At 38.8% G+C, this 19750-nt stretch overlaps 1 protein-coding gene across 9 annotated transcripts in view; it reads left to right on the top strand.

Moving 5' to 3' along the window:
- Positions 1 to 1046: 1046 nt before the first annotated feature.
- ZNF106 (zinc finger protein 106) overlaps positions 1047 to 19750 on the top strand; it is a 44423-nt gene continuing 25719 nt past the window's right edge. For 4 of the 9 annotated variants that reach the window (XM_026095607.2, XM_026095613.2, XM_026095611.2 and 1 more), the window contains exons 1-4: positions 1048 to 1224; positions 10332 to 10417; positions 11751 to 11812; positions 17477 to 17674. In XM_026095607.2, the coding sequence (XP_025951392.2) occupies positions 10364 to 10417; positions 11751 to 11812; positions 17477 to 17674 (314 nt within the window). In that variant the 5' untranslated portion in view covers positions 1048 to 1224; positions 10332 to 10363. Of the gene's footprint in view, positions 1225 to 2329; positions 2379 to 9161; positions 9223 to 10331; positions 10418 to 11747; positions 11813 to 17476; positions 17675 to 19750 lie in introns of all 9 variants that reach the window. The other 5 variants (XR_010389407.1, XM_026095610.2, XM_064512585.1 and 2 more) reach the window with 4 other exon arrangements.

A 19750-nucleotide genomic window follows, 5' to 3' on the forward strand; every position in this document is an offset into this window, starting at 1 on the left:
CCCCGCAGCCCGCCCGTAGCGGGACGGCCGCCACCGCTATCCGGGAGCACCCGACATGGCGTCTCGGGAGAGCTCCTGCGCATGCGCAATGGTGCCGCTGATCGGTGCCGCTGGTCAGTGCCGCTGTGTGGCAGCTGTGCGTGGCCGTTACTGTGTTCTTACGTCGTCAGGTTTCGCCAATTGTAGTTATGCTAAATCGTAGCTTAGTGTGTCAGTAGCCCCATTTACATCAGTGAGATTTTTCTGAGGATGAGGGACCCGTCATTCTGGGGAAGGACTTTAACATCTCTTGTGTGACTAGAGAGAAAGTTATGGCTTAGAATTAAGGGGCTTGTACTTTATAGTTGAATCAAGTTGTCTCTCTGCATATATTTTCCTCCTTAAGTATAAATTTTTCTCTACTAAGGCTGCCATTAAGATCATATCTGTGCTATAATATTGTTAACCCAGAACAACATCAGGAGTTTTCAACAGCATCAAGCCTCAAAGCAGGTTACTTAGCTCTTCTAAAGCTAATGAAGTGCCCTCTTTTGATGAAGCCTCTGTGATCTCAGAACTGGGCCTTGTCTTGCTTTCTCTCTCTTAGAGGGTGCAGATACCCCTTTGGCTTATGACTCTTGAAAGGTCCTACTGAATTAAGGTTTACTGCGTGTTACACAGCCCAGCCACAAGCGCAGGTACTTGTTCTTAAGCCTCTCCAACTGTTCCTGAAGCTGATTTGTCTGGCTAAGGTGTCCTGCACTGGTCCTAGTACAATTTCTGTAGCTTCTTGCTACTGATGTGTGTGTGATTTTCAGTAGCAGTCTTTCAGAGCAGTAGTATACTGCATTGAGCATTTTTATTGCACTATAGTGACTGATAATAAGGATTACAACCGCTATCGGTAACTGAGTGTCCCAAACTGATAAGTATGTATCGCTACTACTGTAGCGAAGTAAGTGCTTCCCGCAACACCCCCGCCCCAGAACTACGATTCCCAGCAGGCAGCGTGGCGGAGCAGGCGTACTTCCCGGCATGCAGCACGGCCGCCTCCCTGCCAGCGGATTGGCTGGGGCGCGGGGCTGCCCCGCCCCGCCGTGCGCCGCGGGTCGCTGCGGGGTCGGCGCGGCGCGGGCGCTGGCGCGGTGGGAGCGGCGGCCCCCGGGCAGCGGCGGCGGCGGGGCCTGCGGGGCGGCGGCCGGGTGATGGGTTGGCGGGCCGCTGCCCGGGCGAGGGCTGCGATGTGTGAGTAGGGGAGCGGGGCGCGGAGCGGCTAGGCCCCCTGGCGGCGGGGTCGCAGTGGGCCGGGCCTGGGCTTGCTGTGCGGCGCGGCGCGGCGCGGCCGTCGCGGGCTGCGGCGGGGCTCCCTGAGCTCTGCGGTCGGGTCTAGCGCCTGCTTTTTCAGAGCAGCTTCTCCGCTGCGGGCTCGTAGTTATCGGTGCCGTCTCTTCGCACCTGCCAGAAGAGGGTCTAAGGCTGAAACGCGGCTTTGGGTTCGGAGGTGCATAGTTACCTTCTGCACACTGTAAAGCTAAAAATCGTATCCTGGAGAAATCGCGTATGAATGTGGTGATAAATATGTCAGGTAGCCTGAAAAGACTGAGACTGTTTCTATGTGGTTCCTGATTTAAGTGTTCATAGGATAATGAAATATGAGCTATTTGGAAGTGTTTGTTATTGCAAGCAGAGTAGTTCAAACACAAGCTTAAATTATGGTAAGAACTGTTCAGGAGTGCTTATAAGTTTCAACTTGGAAAAAGTTTATGAATGTTGAGCAGAAGTGGCATTGATGCTTAAAGTTTATACGTCAGTTCTGAAATTGTCTTGTAAGGGCTCAGTTTGTTTCAAGTGGTTTACTTTTTGATAATATAGTTTCTTTTTATATTTTTCTATTTTTATTGCTAGTGGTGTGATAACTGTCTACTGCAAGTGAGCGATTTTCCTTTTCTCCTCCTCCTCCCACCCCCACTGAAGCGTAGCTTTCAAGAGGTTTGTAGAACAGATGAGTTCTGAGGAGTGACCAGGGAGAGAAGAGGATTGAGGTGCAATGGACTCTTGTTTTCAACATGAGTTCCTGGGGCTGCTTTTCCCAGACCTCCTCTGCTTCTGGTTTCTGTCCTTCCTTCATTCGCTACTTCTTTCAGTCAAACCTCAATTACTGTATTGAGGTAATTGATTGTTTTGATGAACTGATAGATCCTATCCTAAAAAATATTTAAACCTTCTAACAAATTCTTTAACAGTTTTCTGGAACTCTGCAATATCTCCATAGTTGTATTGCAGTATTTGGGCTGAATATTGCGGATTCTTAGGGTCAATGTAATATGACTTTGTAACTTCTCTACCTTAGAAAATATACTCTAATCCTGACCTGAAAGACACCATCTTTTCTATTAAAGGTAACTGCATTTTTTTAGTGCTTGCTTGACTTTGGCTTAACTGACAGTAAGAGTGAGAGGTAACTGCATTCACCACTTCACCACATATGTGGCAGTACTGACTGACCCTATGTAAAGTTTGTTAAATAGGTGCTGTATTCTAGTACTTTCAGAACAAATCACTGGTTTTAGCCAAACTATGTTAGCCTGTTACCTGTGTCACTGTCACCAAAATTAAGGTACCTTCTAGCCCATGTGTTCAGAGGGGTCATGTGTTTGAAGAGGTTGCAACAAAATGCATCTTACTATATGCAAAGTTCTGATATCCAGTGCAAAGAACAATAACAATCGCTATCATATAAATACATATTTAATTCCTGTATGAGGATGCTAGGATTAGTAGATAATGTCATTAAAACATCTAGGTAAAATTAAGGCATTTTTTCCATTGTACTTTCACTGTGTCTTGTAAAGGTGAAGTTCCTAAGACATTTGCAATCAAGTTTAAATTGATAAAATTCTTTTTAACATCTGGTAATTATCTTCTGTAAACTCTGCCACCAGATGGTGTCATAAGATTTGAGATATGACATGACTCAAGCTGGTTATAGGAAAAAGAAGAGGATATTATGCATTATAAATAACTTCTTTCTTTCATAAAAATTTTTTTCTTATTTCTTTTGTAAGTGATTTTTTTCCTCATCTAGTTCTCATAGACTATTTCTCATTTTGATCTCAAGTTGATGAAGTCCCTAATAATCAGCCCTGGGACCAAGTACCTGTATTACAGAGGCATATGCATTCAGACTGTATTCCTATTGCCTCGTTGTTAATGATTCCTCGCTCAATGTTTGGGATCCTTAACTTGGCTTTACTTGACACAAAAGCTCCATATACTTACAGGTAACCTGACTATCTTGATTTGAGAGCCTCAAATCACTCTTCAGTGGTTCTTAGTACTCTGTAGTGACTGCATAAATAGAGTAAGCCTAATGACTGACTAAATGCTCTCCTATGGACTCTCTAGTGACCATACAGGCCCTTCTTTGGGAGTCTGAATCATCTTGCTAAGGCCAGGTACCTACTTCCGTAGTATCATGATAGGCTGCGTCAAAACAGTAGGCTGTTTTAATTTGGCTTCTCAGTCCTTGTTCCTTAGCTTCCAATCTGTAGAAGAGACATACTATGCATAGCTGCAAAGGGTACTATGAGGATAAATGTACTAGGAATAAAAAAAAGATACAATCAAGTGTTGCAGAAAGAAGAGTAAAACTAAGTGACGGGTATTTCTATCATTCTTACGAGGGTCTGTTGGTCAAAGATCTCTTACAAAACAACACAAGATTCTCAAAAGAAGCTGACATGAATTCTGTTATAAATCACAGATGCATTTAAATGAAGTAGCTTATTTGTCCCAGTTTGTGGATCATTATGTTGATTCTTAATAAAACTTTGCCTCAATCCTTAATAGTTATGTTTGAGGCTCAAAAAAGTAATGATAGGGGGAGTACAAAGACAACTGTCCTCTCCAAAGGGTGGTGAGAGGAGTCTCAGCTGAATCACTGTGTCCCGTTTTGGGAATTCATTTAAGAGTGTTGTAGGCAACTTGGAAAGAGGAACAGGAATTTTGATAAGTTCAGAAAATATGATTTTTGAGAAGACATCTGAGGAAACTGAGTTTGCATAAGTCTGGGAAAAGTTATGAATATATGGGAAAACAAAAGCCATCGTAGGGTAATTTTTAGGTGCTTGTAAATCACAAAATACAGCAGTGATGCTGAACAACTTCCCATTCATATTTGGACAATTTACATCCCTGAATCTGAGTCTTTCAGTGTTTAAAAAGCTATTGAAAGTAGGATAGCCATAAGATATTCTTTGCTTTCATTATGGAAGAATATTTGACTTAATTTTACAGCAAGGAAAGCTTACATTGGGTGCTAGGAAAGTGCTTCTAAATCTAACAATAGCTGAGCTCTAAAAGAGGTTTTGTTAGGGACACTGGGCTGTCTTTCGTTGGACACATTTATAAACTGATTAGGTAGATGCCTGTCCGAGATGGTCTAAGCATACTTCATGCGGTCTTAGTATCAGAGTAGTCTACCCAGGTAATCTTTTGAGTCCTTTCTGGTCCTGTGTGTATTTGTAGTAAGATCTCCTTGGACAGGTTAATGGTTCAGAAAGCATTTTCATGAAATGTAAATTTATTTTAAATTGTGAGTGGCTCTAAGTGTTTTTTGTTGTTGTTTTCAACTATCTTACGGAGATTTGTAGCTCACTGCTTCTGTGTGAGTTGCTATACTGATTCTCATGGGTCATGCTTATTTGAACTTAACCATGTCTTCCCGCTAGTTGGAATAAGATGATAATGGGGTGAACATGTAGACTGACTTTCTGATGTTGCTTTGCTAGAACTGAGAACAAGAATCTACAGTACTGGAAAGAAAGAAGTTAGCATTGTGTATATACAGCGAACCTAAAAAGATACAGTTTGATTGTGACTTGAGGTGTATACACTCTTTTGGTTTACTTGCAGTTAGAGTAGACATTAATGAAAGCTCTGTGTTCATGCCAGGTGTTTCCATGTATATGCTTGTCTGTATAGGTGTTTCTCTACAGTCCCTTATGTCCTGTGTACCAACTCAGTGTATTGTAAAAAGCCAGCAGTATTCGTGGGATAACATAGAAATGGTTCCTGCTAGATGGCTTCTAGGCAATTTAGTGGAATGAACTTTTTTACTTTTAACAGGAACTTAAAGAACTTTGATCTCTGAAATAACTCTTCTCTCCTCCTTGGCTCAATGTCAAAATAGTTGGGGACTCAGCAGCCCTGTTACAACGTTTGCTATATAGTGGTGCTGTTTCATTGCGGTGGGGTCTAGAGCGTGCTTCATCTGCCAGCAGCAGCCCTCAGTCTGTTAGAAGGCCGAAATTAGCACTTGGAAAGTGGGAAGGAATTGAACCTGAAGTCTTGCATTTTGTGCAAGCATTCCAACTACTGGGCTGTGGTGTAGTTATCTCCTTTGCCATGTTCAAGAAAAGGTATGGTCACAACGTGGTTTGTGCAGTGCATGACTCCATTAATGTGTTAAGTCAGAGTAATGCTGCCAGTCATGACTTAACTATAGTAAGTCCTTTAGTTCCTGGCTCTTGACCAGGTTAGGTTGTGCAGGTCAGCATCTCAGTGGCAAGGTAAAGTGCCTCCCACACAAGCCCAGAAGTAATGTTAAGGCAATTGGCAAAAGCTGCAGTCTAGCAAGGTGATGCATAGTGAATTCAAGTGCCTCTGGGCAAAGAATCTGGGAGGAAAGGTAGTTTTTGAATGTTGGTGCCTCATTCCACATATATTCTGCTCAAGGTGATGAAATCGGAGTATGCATCTGTCTTTATTCTTATGATGAATTATATGTTTTTTTACAGCATTCACACGATTGTACTGGGCTTTGATGTTTGCAGCGGCATATAATATGTGGAAATGATTTTATACCCATATAATTTTTCCCTAAGAAGAAAATCTAGCTCTCTTACCAAGCTTTAATAAAACATTATTTGGTTAGACTCCTGGATTGCTTTGTAGCATTCCTTTGGTGCAACAGGAGGTCGTATAAAACTTTCAAAGGCCTATGTGGCGACCTCGAGATTTTCCCGTGAAAAGACCAGGCTTCTCAGCAGATAAGCAAAGTGACTTATGCTGATAATCAAACTAAATATGGGCTAGCTTAGCAATGACTGTTCAAGTGCTTTGCAGGGCCTAAATATGCTTTCATTTCTAATTCCTCAGAGCAAGATACTTCTCTTCAGGTTGAAGTGACCTTGTTTACACCCCATCCTCCCTTAAGCCAACTAAAGATTTCATGAATGCCCATTGCAGTGAATTGCTTCTTTCCTCTGTGCAGTCGTCTTTCCCATTTTTGTGGCAGCTGTATTACTCTTATTTGGGATGCAGCTTGACTGGAATATTTGTGCGATTGGTTGCTGCAGGGGAGGTGTCGCTAAGGCCAAAGGAACGACATTGCTGTGAGAGGCTGAGATGCTGTAGAGCATTCTGCCTCAGTGAGCATCTAGGCTCCCGTTTTGTCAAGTGTATGGTATCCACTACTATCCGTAGGGCCATGCAGCTTTTAGGCAGGCCTTTAGATGGGCCAGAACTGCTGATCTCTTTGAGGCCTTTGAGGATTTCCAGGCAGCTGGAATGCTGGGCTCTCCGCCCCACTCCGTCGCACTTGTGGCTTTATATAGTCAGTGTTCAGCCATTGATCTGTAGCAGATTTAGCCTTGACACGCATTTTTAATGTATGTTATCCGGTAAGGTTGAATAACTGCGGACAAATGAATGTTGTAGCAGGAAGTAGTCTAATGCCTTATTTTCTTTGTAGGCTATTTTTGTTTGTGGGAAGTGTTCTCCAAAATCTCTTTAACAGACTTGCTCTAATTAATTCAATCTGTATGGTGTTTCCAAGCCCTGAGCAGATGCAGGCTGTGGGCAAGTTACATTGACCTCACATATCTGTAGAATACATCGACTCCCTTTAAAAACTAACAAACAGATAAAAAAAAATCCCCTATAGATCAGTAACATTCTGTCAAGATAGAAAGTTGTCTTAACATCTCATTTATTTTGGAGGCTTTACATTTTGCTGTTGAAGTATGTATCCCTTCTACATGCTGGTTGTGTCTTTTTGGCAAAAACTTAGCTCTGCTTGCAGTTTGATTATGCCTATGTGTTTTTACCGGTTCCTGTACTTCCCTTAACATCCTTGCCACATAGCAAGTTGGTGGTTTCAAAAGCACAAACTGTTAAACCTGCCGAAAGCTTGAAGGCTGTTCGGTATTTAAAGTGTTGGATTATCTTTTTAAGAATTCAAATATGCCTGTATTTTTGCAGAGAAAACTCTTTTTCTGAAGTCTTAGTGAAAAAGTTTTATGGTTAAACTGACCAATGTCATTTTACCAATAGGGTGAATGCCTTAGCTGAGTAAATGGCTCAAAAGCTGTCTAGTTACTGTTGCATAGTCAATGAAGGAATATTTTGTATTTATAGTGCTAAGCATGAAGGGAAGTGATTTCACTCTGTGTAGACAGCAAGTCAAAAGATGAACTGGAAATAGAGCATGGGTCTGTCTTCTGCTGGTCCCTGTAGCATCTGCTAAATTTCTTTACATCTGAGTAGTTGTCTCTAAGGGCTTCTCTCTGTGGAGATGAGTTTCACTTTTCATAGTGACATCCAATAGCATTTGAATTCCATTAGTATTTTTAGTACTCTGTCATAAGTAATGCCCAGTTGATTGGGCAGTTAGCCTTAAACTTGTCCTGTAATAGCATATAGTTACTATATGTTTTAATTAGCCAAAACAGGTGTGATGTTAGCTCTACTTGAGAAAGCTCTTTAATGTTATGTGGTAACTGATGCCAGCGAGTCATCATACTTTACTGACTTGTTTGTCCTGATTTAAGTCCCACGTTGATGTTTCATCCTTGTGTAGGATGAATTCCGTAAATATTTGAGTAATTTTAAGCAAGATCCTGAACACATGCAGGGTATTAGTCTATCAATCTACAAAGGAGTGCTGGTGAAGAATGTCAGGGGAACAGAACACCTATTAATGCATAAGGAAGATATCTGAAATTGGTGCAAGGGTTACCACCCTTGCTTTTCAGGGGTAACTTCATGTTAATCGCATTAAAATAGCTTTCCTGTACTGACCAGGCACCCAAAACTTTGTCACTTGGATATAATCGTAAATAATTCTTTAATCAGCTGTAGCTGCACCCATGTGTAAGAAGTATGCCGATGAGGTGTTCCTGTTCTCAGATATCTGATAACTTACTGGAAAACTGTCTTTGAGGTTGAAACATCTTATTTTTTAATCTCTACTCATATTAGCCTAAACCTTCTTTAGCTGCTGTCTCAGCTTAAGTATGTTTAAAAACAAGTCATGCTCTTTATAGATGGTTTCAAACAGTTGCAAGATAGCTTGTTCTAAAACTCCCTATTTTTACATTCTGACCTTCCATGAAGGCAGGTGGTTTTGCGTACAGGTAACTGATATCATATGAGCTTATATACGTGCCCTATATGACCTAGGCTGGTGCAAAGTTCTGAATAATTCTGAATCTGAGGATTCTGAATAATCTTGTACCTTTGTTGGTGATGCCTTGTCAAGATAAATAGCTATTACTTATGCTTCAAGTACATCGGGTGCCCATGTGATAAAGTTAGGGAATGCATATTTAAACACTGTTTAAATCAAGTATTTCAGCGAGATCAAGAATGGCACCCAAGGAACACTGGTTAGGTGACATCAGGAGTCCTTTCTATGACTGAATCTCCTGTTGTGTTTTAAATGAATTTGTTTTGGTATGATGATGAGAATTTCTTTTTAGGGAGGAAACTGCTTTCTCTGTTATCTGAAGATTAAAGGGCTGTTACAACTCTCAGCTGCTTTCCATTTATGCTGAACTGATGTTGGTGTGTGTGTGTGTATATATATATATATATGTGTGTGTATATATATATATAAAAACTGTAAGTGGGCATGCAAATCTGGAGGAATGGAGTTACTTGTCAAAGAACCACACTTCTGAATTAGAGTATGTGTGGTTTTGCTAGCATTTTTCCTTTGTTTAGAGTTGGATAATGCCACTGAAGGTCAGAGCTGTTTTAGCTCTGTATAATCTGGATTTGGTGAAAATCCAGTTCCTGTTCAACTCTTTGCTCAAAACTTCTGTGCAGTACTAGATTCTGAGAGTTTAATGCTCCAGGTCTAGAAGCTTGATGGTAAATAATTAAAATTAACTTTACAGGGTAGACTGTGGAAATGACCTATTGAAGAAGGCTCTTAAAGGTTAAGTTTGATGATCTGAGGTAAGCTGGCTCGAAAGCTGATTGTTGTAAAACAGCAGAGCTTGGAAGGAACTGTCCTTCTGTGGGGAGATATAAAAAATGTCTGGCAGTAGTAAAAGATGCACATCTTTCTACTTCAGGGTGAGGAACTGTCTCTGCCAACTCGATCAAAATTGGCTATAATGCTTAATCATTCAGTGTTTTAGTGTCCCTTAAGAAAAGGGTAAAGATTTATTCTGTTAGTTATGTAGATACATCCTTCTTTGTATTATAGAATTAACTGTTATTTACCTCCCTAATAAATTTAATCATGCTCCTAAAGAGCTATACATTATGATAAAATACATACAATGTTTAATTTGACCTTGCTTTAATTTGCATGTATGCAATTCTTATGCAGTTCAGTGATTAAAATGTTTAATGTTACATTCTGACGCAAAATTCTGAATAATCTTGTACCTCTGAGGATGCTTTGTCAAAATGGATAGATTTTACTAATGATCAGGTACCCATGTGATAAAGTTAGAGAATGTGCATTAAAACACTGCCTAGATAAGTATTTTGATATGTGCATATATGCAGTTCTTATGTAGGTGAATGAGAAAATTACTGAATTCTAAATGATTTTAGGTTTAATTTTACAGAGAATAAATGAACTTGCAAACCTGGAATACTGTCATTCTTTGCTGTCATGAATAACCTTTGTTTTCTTTGGGCCTTAAAAATCTCTCTTCCTACCTGAGCTGCCCTGCGTACCAAAATAAAGATTGTAGCTTGTCCCACTTGACTTCCTCAATTCCTTCTCTTTCTGATCATCCTAGTTGAAAAGTTTTTTTGCTAATCTGGTTGAATTGCTGAGAACAGTAGGTACCTGCTTGTTTGTAGAATAAGCATCATGTCTTGGAAGACAAGGAAAAATATAAGAAAGGGAAACTTAATGTTTTATAGCTTTTTAGATGACTATTTAAAACTATGTTATCTTTTGAAGAATGTTGACCATGTGTAAGAGAGCTATGTATTCTCTTAAAGAAACTCAGCACAGGTGTATTCATGAATAGTAACTCTTATTTTTACTTTCCTTACCAAAGATGGAAAAATCCTGATCTTTTTTTAATTATTGTTATTTGCAGGTATGGGATAAGATCTTTCCAGAGTAATAAGCATGGTTCGAGAACGAAAATGCATATTGTGTCACATTGTGTACAGCTCAAAAAAGGTAAATAATTAATGCTTTACATCTTGCATCAGTAGATAATTATATATAAAATGTGTGAGAAATGCTTCCATTTAAAGAAAAAATGTGGAAAGTAGGAGGTTTTATTCCTGTACCAGTAATGTATTGGTCTAGATCTATTGCAAATCAAATAGTATATTTACATGTGCTTTAGAATACCTTCCTTGAAAGGGGCTGTGTAGTATCCTTGATTCTGAATATTGAAAATAGTGTGTGTGTGTGTGGGGGGGGGGGGGGTTTATATTGCTGTATAAAGATATTAAAGTGAAAAGCTGTAAATTATGCTATGTTGAAAATGCTGCATAATACACTCACTTCTTTTTCTTTTCAACATTTATCTGTTTCCATATGGAAGGAGAATGCAAAGTGATCCAGAGCAGCTTGTATTTTCATGAACATCTTGATTTTTATGTATATCTTCTGTTTGTTTATTGAATGTCATTCAAACCCTGCACTGAAACAGAGTGTTTTTTTTTCAAATGGAGTTTTTATGTATTGCTTAGTGACATGGCACATGGATATGTTGCAAGTGCCAATGTATTAATTCACATAACCCTTGAAGGTTGAAGGTGTTGCTTTCCCTTGCAGATGAAAATTCAAGGACTGGGGAGGATAGTGATTAATACCTGTTCTTTGAAGACTTCCAAATACTTTGGCTCAAGCAGGAAGAGAAAGTGAAATCTTCTGAACTGCTTTCTATCCCTGAATTATGAATAATCTTTCTCTTCCAGCAGCTCTTTCATTCACAATTAATTATACTGCCATTGTAGTTCATGGCTCAAAGTTGGTCTAAACAGCAAGCTGCCTTATTAGGTACATCTTAGTTTCCAAAATATATCCAGCAGAGTAAAATAGCATGTGATGATGAAATTACAGCTGTGTCATAATGTAAATTCAGAGACCGCTCACGTTGCACAGGAAAATGCAGTGTTATAAATACTGTGATGCTTGAGAGTGGTATCAGTCAGCTTTTTAACAAAAATTACAATTGACAATAATTTGTCAAAAAACAGAACAATGCACTTGCTGCATACACTTCTGTTTGTGTGTCTCCTGGGATTCTGCTTACTTTGTTTTGAATTCTAATGACTCCTCTGTGTCCTTTCCCAGGAAAGGCAGTATTATGTGACTTCTCGACAGTGTGACCACTTGTGCTTCCATGGTCAAAGAAACAGAAAAGACGACCGCTACAGCTCTACTGGAGCAGATTACACTTTCCTGCAGCGCAGGATAGTTCTCAACACTGAGCTTTTCAAATATGATACACCATTTTATTTTGTTATGACCAATTCTACTTTTTTTTCCCCTCTTGAAGGAGATGGAAGAACACAAGAGAAGCATGCTTCACCACAGAGAACTTGAAAACCTGAAGGGAAGGTATGAGAACAGTATTTCATCCTTCCTCTCTGTGCAGCTTTTATCACTCTTGTCACTCTCTGGGGGAACTCATGTCTTATTTCCCATAACAGCTGAATTCCACATAATTACTTTTATACTTCACACTTATTTGCATGACTTATGATAAAGCTGGCAATGACTGTGTTCTCTGAATGTGTAAGACTCAGGAGGCTTGCTAACTGAAACAAATGATGTGGGGAAAAATAGCTCTCTTGTATTTCTTAGGCTCTTGCAAGATGGTAGTAATACAGACAAAAAAGAATCATTTGGGTCTAGGCATTTTCATACTTAATTTTTTGGGAGCACAAGAATTCTGACTTTGGCATAATAACTGCGAACAGTGATAGAGTTTTTCCCTTTTAAAGTCCTTTTAAAAAGTTTTCAATGATGCAGAAACAATTGTTGATCTTTTAAAACCTCTATGAAAAGACTGACATCTTGGACATAAAGGCTGCATGTGTATTTGGGTGATGGCCTTGTCCTCTGCAACACTGGTACAATTGTTTGGTTAAGGGAGAGACCTAACCAAGATGCATGGTGGTTCCCTCCTGGTTTCCATGCCTTTATTTACATGCTTTGGAAACCAGAGGGAGGGAGTTAAGGGGTATTCAAATATCATCCTGATATATGGGGCCAGGGTATAACTGGAGTGCACTTAGAAGTCCTTTAATGTGTATGGCTTTTGAGGTAGCCAGGGAGATCAGACAGTCTGCACTCTTAGATATCTGATATAAAGATTATTTTTTAATCATCTTGCACCACAAAACTTTATTTGAAAACAGCAAATCTATTTTAGACACTTTTCAATGAAGTAAGAATTGATCTCCTTTAACTCCTAGAGGTATGGGAGAGGAAATTCATTCTGTCAGTTCATCTGTTTTGAATCCAGTGGAAAAAAATTATAGATTACTTTTGTTTTCAGGTTAATTGTTAGTTCATGTAGCTTTCATTGTTTTGTGCAAAATGAGAGCTGCTGGTATGGCTCTAGAGCCTATCCTAGAAAGGCAGAGTGAAACTAAGACACTGTGATGGACACTAATGCCATCATAGTTAAGCTGTGCCAGTATGAATTCTGGTGAAGCTCTTATCTAGTTTTGCAGCATTATAAAATAACACAATTTAAATTTATAAATTTATTTCTCTTAAGTAGCAGTTTACACGCAAAGCATACGTATAGCTGCAAAAAAAGTTTGTGCTTGGAGAATGAGATTGAACTACATGGATGCTACAGCTGAATACAGTTGCTCAAGCCATCTGTTTAGTATTTTATGCTCCTGTTGGGTGTAACTGCTAAGTATTGCTGTAGTTTGTCTAAATCAGCAAGCTGGTATGTTTCTAGGTTAAGTCTTTCAGAAAATGGATAGCTTATGAGTATGCCAGCCTATATCTGCAAACATTTCAAATTTTCTCATTAAAATAAAAAATAACACTTAGTGCAGCACAGTTATGGCATTGCAAGGCATCCCACTTGCAACCTGTGTTTTAGTCTGAAATGAGTTTTTGCTGTCTCTGATACACAAAGATCACAGCTGAGACTTGGGCTCTGCAGTGCCTAGTGCTATATAAATTTTATGCTATATAAGTAATGAAGATACTGTTTACCTTAAAGTGCACACCAACTGATAGTAATTCACCTCTGTTGCCCAATTTCTACTTCCATCCACTATTTGATTAATTTGTCCAAGGCTTCACAGCAGGTTAGTAAATTGGTGAAAGAACTTTTGTCTCCAGAATCTCTATTGATGAGTTTATTGCTAGGCAAAGGCTGTGACCCATCAAAATATTAAAAATATATTGAAAAGAAAATTAAATAATTTTTCCCTCCTGAAATTAGAATTATTATTACAGTAAGATTCAAAAAGTGTTGAAGTTGGCAGGTGTTTCATTTTCAGATAAAAATTGCTTCACAACAAAGCTGGAGTGCATGAGAAAATTATCATTTCTTTTCTCACTTCCCCTTTTCTTCTGCTGTTACCATCCCTTGCTCAGCCTTATGCTTCTTGTTTTTTCTGAATTCAGCTATTTATTAAAAATAAAAAGTTAGATCATCTTGCGTTCTCCTCTGACATGCCCCACATAATTGGGTCTTGGGAGTTAGGAAGATTCTGAAAATGTGCCTTGGGTCAAATGCATTGTACTGCACAAAATATCTCATCTGCTGCACTATTGAGAGTGAAAAGACATTTGTTCTATTACTGAACAGCTGGGAGGTGGTTGCTCAAAAACCAGAGTGTCATCAGCACTGGAAGTTTACTTACGGCTGCCGGTCAGCTAACTTGTAGAGCATTTCTATTCTGGACTTTCTTCTGACAGTGATTCTGAGACTAGGGTGGATACAGGGACTGAAAGTGGTGAAGATTACAGCTTAAAATTTCACATATTTTGGCATTTTATTTTTGTCTTTCTAAGTCAAGCTCTTCTAATTTATGACTTTCATCCAGGTAAAAGTAACTTTAAAAGTTATGTATTGTGTCCCTGGTGGCTTGCAGGTGGTCCGATACTTCTTGCTTTTTTGTTTCCTTGCAATTGAAACTAAATGAAATTAAAGTTTCATCAGTATTTCATATTCTGTTGTTATGGTAACTGTCTTTATTACTTCTTGCAAAATTCTTTGTACATGGAAGTTGTCTGTATTACTACCATCCTAGTTCTCAAAATGAAAATGAATAAAAGACTCTTCACTTCTTATCATGCAGTAACAGCCTTGCGGTCTTCCCCTGTCTCTCCTTTCTCTCATTTCAGTTTAGTAGACTTATTTTAGGAGTTTTGGAAAAAAAAAAAGAAAAGACATGCTCCAGGTGGAAAATGTGAAGCACAAGCAACAGCCTCATAAGTGTTGTTACACTATGTAACAGAGAATACCATTAAAGTGTATTATGCCAGCATTTTCCACCTGCAGATTTAACTTCCAGCCAGAAGTTGTTTTTCAGACTTCTTGCAGGGAAGAGGTGAAGGAGACATGCATATACTGGCTCATGCTTTTCTCCTTTTAAAGTTAATCTAGCAGTCTCAAGGGCTAGAAAAATTTTATTGAAACTTTTTAAGGCTGCTTTCCTACTCTTGAAATCTTATTCCATATGACATATGTCAGTTGGACAGTATGGCAATTAGATGTCAAGTATAAAGCTTTAGAGGGCCTGTTTTTGTTTGTTTGTTCTTAATTAAAACTGGAAATGAAATAATGCCCTTGTACAGAGGATGTTACCAAGTCTACAGTCTCAAGTACTGTACACATCCAGAAAAAAACGCTCTTGGATGTTTTCATATTAAGACTACTTTTGTCCTGTGCGTTTCAAACTGCGTTTGGCCTTCTTGAACAGACCAGATTGTGTGGTGTTTCAGAGGGGATGAAGCTCTGGCCTGTATGGTGAGGGAATGCACAGATGTGATGCATATGTGCTGTGGCAGGGTGCCCAATTCTGGCTGATACTTACAGAGTTGGGGAAAGGAAAGAGGTGGAGGAAATCAAAATTCCCTTAAGTGTAGTGATCCAAACTCCCAGCAAATTGATCTTTATAATTAAAGCAGTTGTTCCCATGACAAAACTGATGTTGTTTGTTCTTTAAGTTCTTGTAGTTTAACAGAAGGACAGAAAAATATAATCAGTCCTTTCCAGACCATTAAATGGTCCAAGAACCACAGCTTAAAAACTAATGACTCACAAGTTAGAACTGAGTAGAAACAAGTTCTTTGTCTTTAGGGCAGCTGTTAACTCACTGGCTTTGTCCAAAGTAACACCTTTGCATTTATTTAGTCTGTTTATAAACAAAGATGATGGACATTTTATGAAAGAATTGAGACATGGTTCTTATAAAGATTTGGGGGTTTCTCTAAAACATACTGGTACCACTGAAGTATGTTTCTAGTTGAACTGTCCTTAAGTCATAAGTGAAACATTATTTAAAAACACCTTTTTCAAGCAAGAAGCTAGCTTTTTATTTACAGTTTGCCTAGTGTGCTGACCTGAGTTAAAAATAAGACTTACTAGCAGTGTAGAACTGTGCCATTTATGAATGTGGAGAGGATTCTGTTCCTTCTGATGCATTAGTAAAATTTACTGAGTTGGTTATCTTTGAGTTAATGAGTTAGCCCAAAGTACAGTAGATAATATATGGGTTTCGAATATTTATTAGTGAGTGCAAAGTGTGCAAGATGAAAAAGAAAACCCTCTCCAGAAAACACAAACTAAATTTGCAAACTACTCGCTTGGCAGGTAAAATTTATGCAAGTATTTGATCTGGAATTAGTTAGGCTGCCACATGAAAAAAAAATTAAATGTAAAAAGCGTAGTATCTATGAATTGGCTTATTCAAAAGAAAACCCCATCTGGCTGTGCTTGAATGACATCATTAGTTAAATATTTGAACTATGTTAGTGTGAAAAACAGTGGTTTCTAGGAATATTAAAATTTTGTTTCTAGTAACTAGTTGCTGACTCTTCATTAAGCACTCCAGTAAGGATGCTGATTTGGTATCTTGAGTGAAGGTGCATCTTTGATTTTTTTTTTTCTCATTTTATCTTATAGCTTTTTTTGATGGGTATTCATGTTTGCTTTTTTCCTTTATGGATCCCCGTTTCTTGGCCCCAGTCTTGAGCTTTGTGTTGCTATTATAGCACTACTGTTATAACACTAGTTTTGTGTGTCTCATGGGGATATGCAGTGCTGCTTTTATGAATTAAATGGCAGAGCTGAAGAAAGCATTGTGGAGCCAGGCAATGAGTCCTAAGTTGGTCAATTTCTGACTTTTTTTTTAACTAGTTAACATACTTTCCTTATTTAGGTTTATTATTAACACATTTCCTTAACATTGGAGTATCTAAAGGATTTGTCAGGAGAACAAATGAGATATTTTTATAGGTGTTGTTTTTTTTTTTTAAAAAAAAAAAGGTAATAACTTTAGCCCAGTATTCACTGAAACATGAGTAAAACCATTTGTCTGTCACAGCTGTCAACTTCTTCCAGCTGAAATCATTTTTGTATTTTTTTAAGATAAGTCTTCTAAAGTAGAAAGCAGACCTCATGTGCATTTGAACCAAATAAAGTACAGTGAACTGAAGACACCCTCCCATCACTTGCTGTGCTGTGGAGTCTTTGAATTCCAGGCAGCAGTCTCAGCTGTCCCGGTTTAGGTTATGCTGTATCAGGACTGGCTGGATGCACGCACTGCCTCCTCCCCTTGCTAAATTTCACTGGGGCAAGGCTTGAGGCAATGATTAAATGTAGAAGCTGTCACCAGGCTCGCTCAGTGCAGCTGGCACCATGGATAGGCTTCAGAGCAGCTCCTGCTAGCTCTGTAAGCCTTCCACTCTGCCTCCTCGCTCGCTATGTTTCCTCTGAAAAGATTTTGAGTACAACAATTCAAGAAGAATTTCTCATCCCAGTTCCTACAGCTCTATTACCAAGTCTTTTACCTCTTGATTGTTGGAAAAAAATCTTTAAAAACTGATCATCAGAAATCTAGACCTTGAAAGAAAAAGCCACAAAATTGAAGTAACTTAAATATACTGAGCACAACTTAGGTGCCTTGTACATAAGCCATTGGCTAAGGAGACAGGCACCTTCAGAGGAAGCAAAGCAAGACCGGAGTTACCTGCCATGCCTGTTGGCAGAATTGACAGTCCACCCTCTGCCTCTTTCCCCAGGGACAGCAACCATGAGTGCCAGGTGTGCAGGGTGACACTGGTGGGCTTGTCAGCATATGCCAAGCACATCTCCAGCCAGCTGCACAAAGACAATGTTGATGCCCATGACAGAGAAGAGGAGGAGAAAGAAGAGGCAGAAGAAGAATACCTTGACAAAGAACTCATTCAACTAATCAAGCAAAGGAAGGAACGGAACCGGTGAGTTTTCCTTTCTCCCCTTAGATGTAGCATCATAGAATTGCTTTTAACACAGTTGCTGCTAAGGCCTCGGCGCTTTTGAAATGCAAACTGTGTGCGGTCAGAGTATTTATCATGAGAACAATCCAAGAGGTATGTGGAGGTTGTAATTTCAGCCTGTACATAGGATTCTGCTAAATGTCCTTGTTCTGTTGATCTACTATATGTAGGGAAGTGACGTCAACTATTTTCCTTTATAGATAAAAACAGGTACCTTGTGGTGTCACAGTCCCTAACATGGAATTGAGAGCCCTAATATTTTTATTTTCATATTTGATGCTGCTTTTAACTGGAGTGTCTAATAAACGTGACAGCAGTACTAGCATCAAGCGGAGTTTTTGCTGTATGAATCTAATTAGACACTATTGCAAAATACAGTTTATGTTATAAAGCTGTGATTTATGATCTTTAAAATGAATTGGATTGTTCTTTTAATGTCGCACTTAAATCCTACAATCAATTCTTGAATGAAATTTCTTACTTGTTTCTTATTGCTCGCCATTAGCTAATCGTAACTCTAGTGGCTATGAAATACAGTGCTGGAGAGAGTAACAAGTATGGCCTTTTATTTTGCCTGTGACACCACAAGGGTGCATTGTTAATGTAATGTTCATGGTTAATGTAACCAGGTTTATGGCACGGCAGTGGTATTAAATGGGTGGTTGATTTTTGATTTTGGCTCTTGCTTCCTGGAAATTCCAGTTAGTGTCTCAAAATGCACAAATTGCTTTTTGGTTTTGAAGCTATTCTGTCATATTAGGATGGCCCTGTAGTATACTGCATGGTAGTTTTATTGGTCAATGTAGGTAGTAACAGTGTCACTTTTATTGCTTCTGTTCAGTAAAGGTATAAATATTGGTATTCTGAGATAACTGAAATCTTATAAAATCTCTCTCTGTTGGATGCAGCTTTGGAAAGAAATAAGTTACTAATACAGCAAAATTGTTTCCATTAGATCATAATCTAGTTGAGTCGGCTCTTAGAACTAATGGTGTCACTTAGACACCATTCCTTTGATTTCTCTTCTCAGAGCTCACTTTATTCTATGCAATAGCCCGATAATAGGGTGATATCCGTCTCTCCTTAGGCAGTAATTATTTGCACATCTTTTAGCAAAACTGGAATGTGCTGAAAACTTGCAGTATGAAGGGTGAGGCAGTGTGAATTTTCAGTTTACCCTGAAGTCATTTGTTTTATGAGCGGAGTGGTGCAAAATTTTTCTGTCTTGCTCACCCAGGAACCTAGAGCAAATGTATTCCTGTAAGGTCAGAAAGAAGCAGTTCTGTAGTCGGTTTTTGAAAAACTTTTCATGAAAACTCCTCTTTTGGTAGAATATTTGATAGAATACTACTGACCCTGGGAATAGCTGTTGGCATTAAGGTAGCATTTATCTTTAAATGTACATGTGATAGATTTACCACGTGTTCATGACAGGCTGCCAAGCACAAGCGTTATCCAAAGGGCAATACATAGTGGTTCTGGGAGGCTCTTACAGACTAGTCATTGCATGCTGTGGACTGTTTGTGTCCGTTGGTTAAAACAAGACAAAATATTTTTGTATCTGGGGCACAACTTCTGTTGATGTTTTACATGTGTGTTTTAATTTGAGCTTTTTAAACGGAGACGTGATATCATTGTTTTCTCCAAAAGCTAGAATAACTGCTCTTTTCAGCCTAAATTTCCTTCTATTTTGTATCAATTCACCCTAGTAATGCTATCTACCACAAGCAGAACAGTCTTCAGAGAAAGTAATCTTGTCCGACTATTAATTTTTCTTCTATTTTGTAAGATCTGCTTAAATTACAAAAAGGCTGTACGACAGAAAAGTTTCTTTTTGTCTTGTCTTTTATTAGTCCAATAACTAGTAAATAGAAAGGAATATTTTTTTCTGACTTAAAACAGGAATATTTAAGAATTATTCTGTTGGACTGTCCTTGCACCAAATCAGCTGTCTTTGTAGGAGCAATTTTGGAATATCAGATTTAAGTAAAAGTACAATACTAGCCTTGAAAGTCAAACACTGCAGAAGCCTGATGA

This window comes from Dromaius novaehollandiae, chromosome 5 (assembly GCF_036370855.1).
Source record: "Dromaius novaehollandiae isolate bDroNov1 chromosome 5, bDroNov1.hap1, whole genome shotgun sequence".
In the NCBI taxonomy this organism is placed as follows: Eukaryota; Metazoa; Chordata; class Aves; order Casuariiformes; family Dromaiidae; genus Dromaius; species Dromaius novaehollandiae.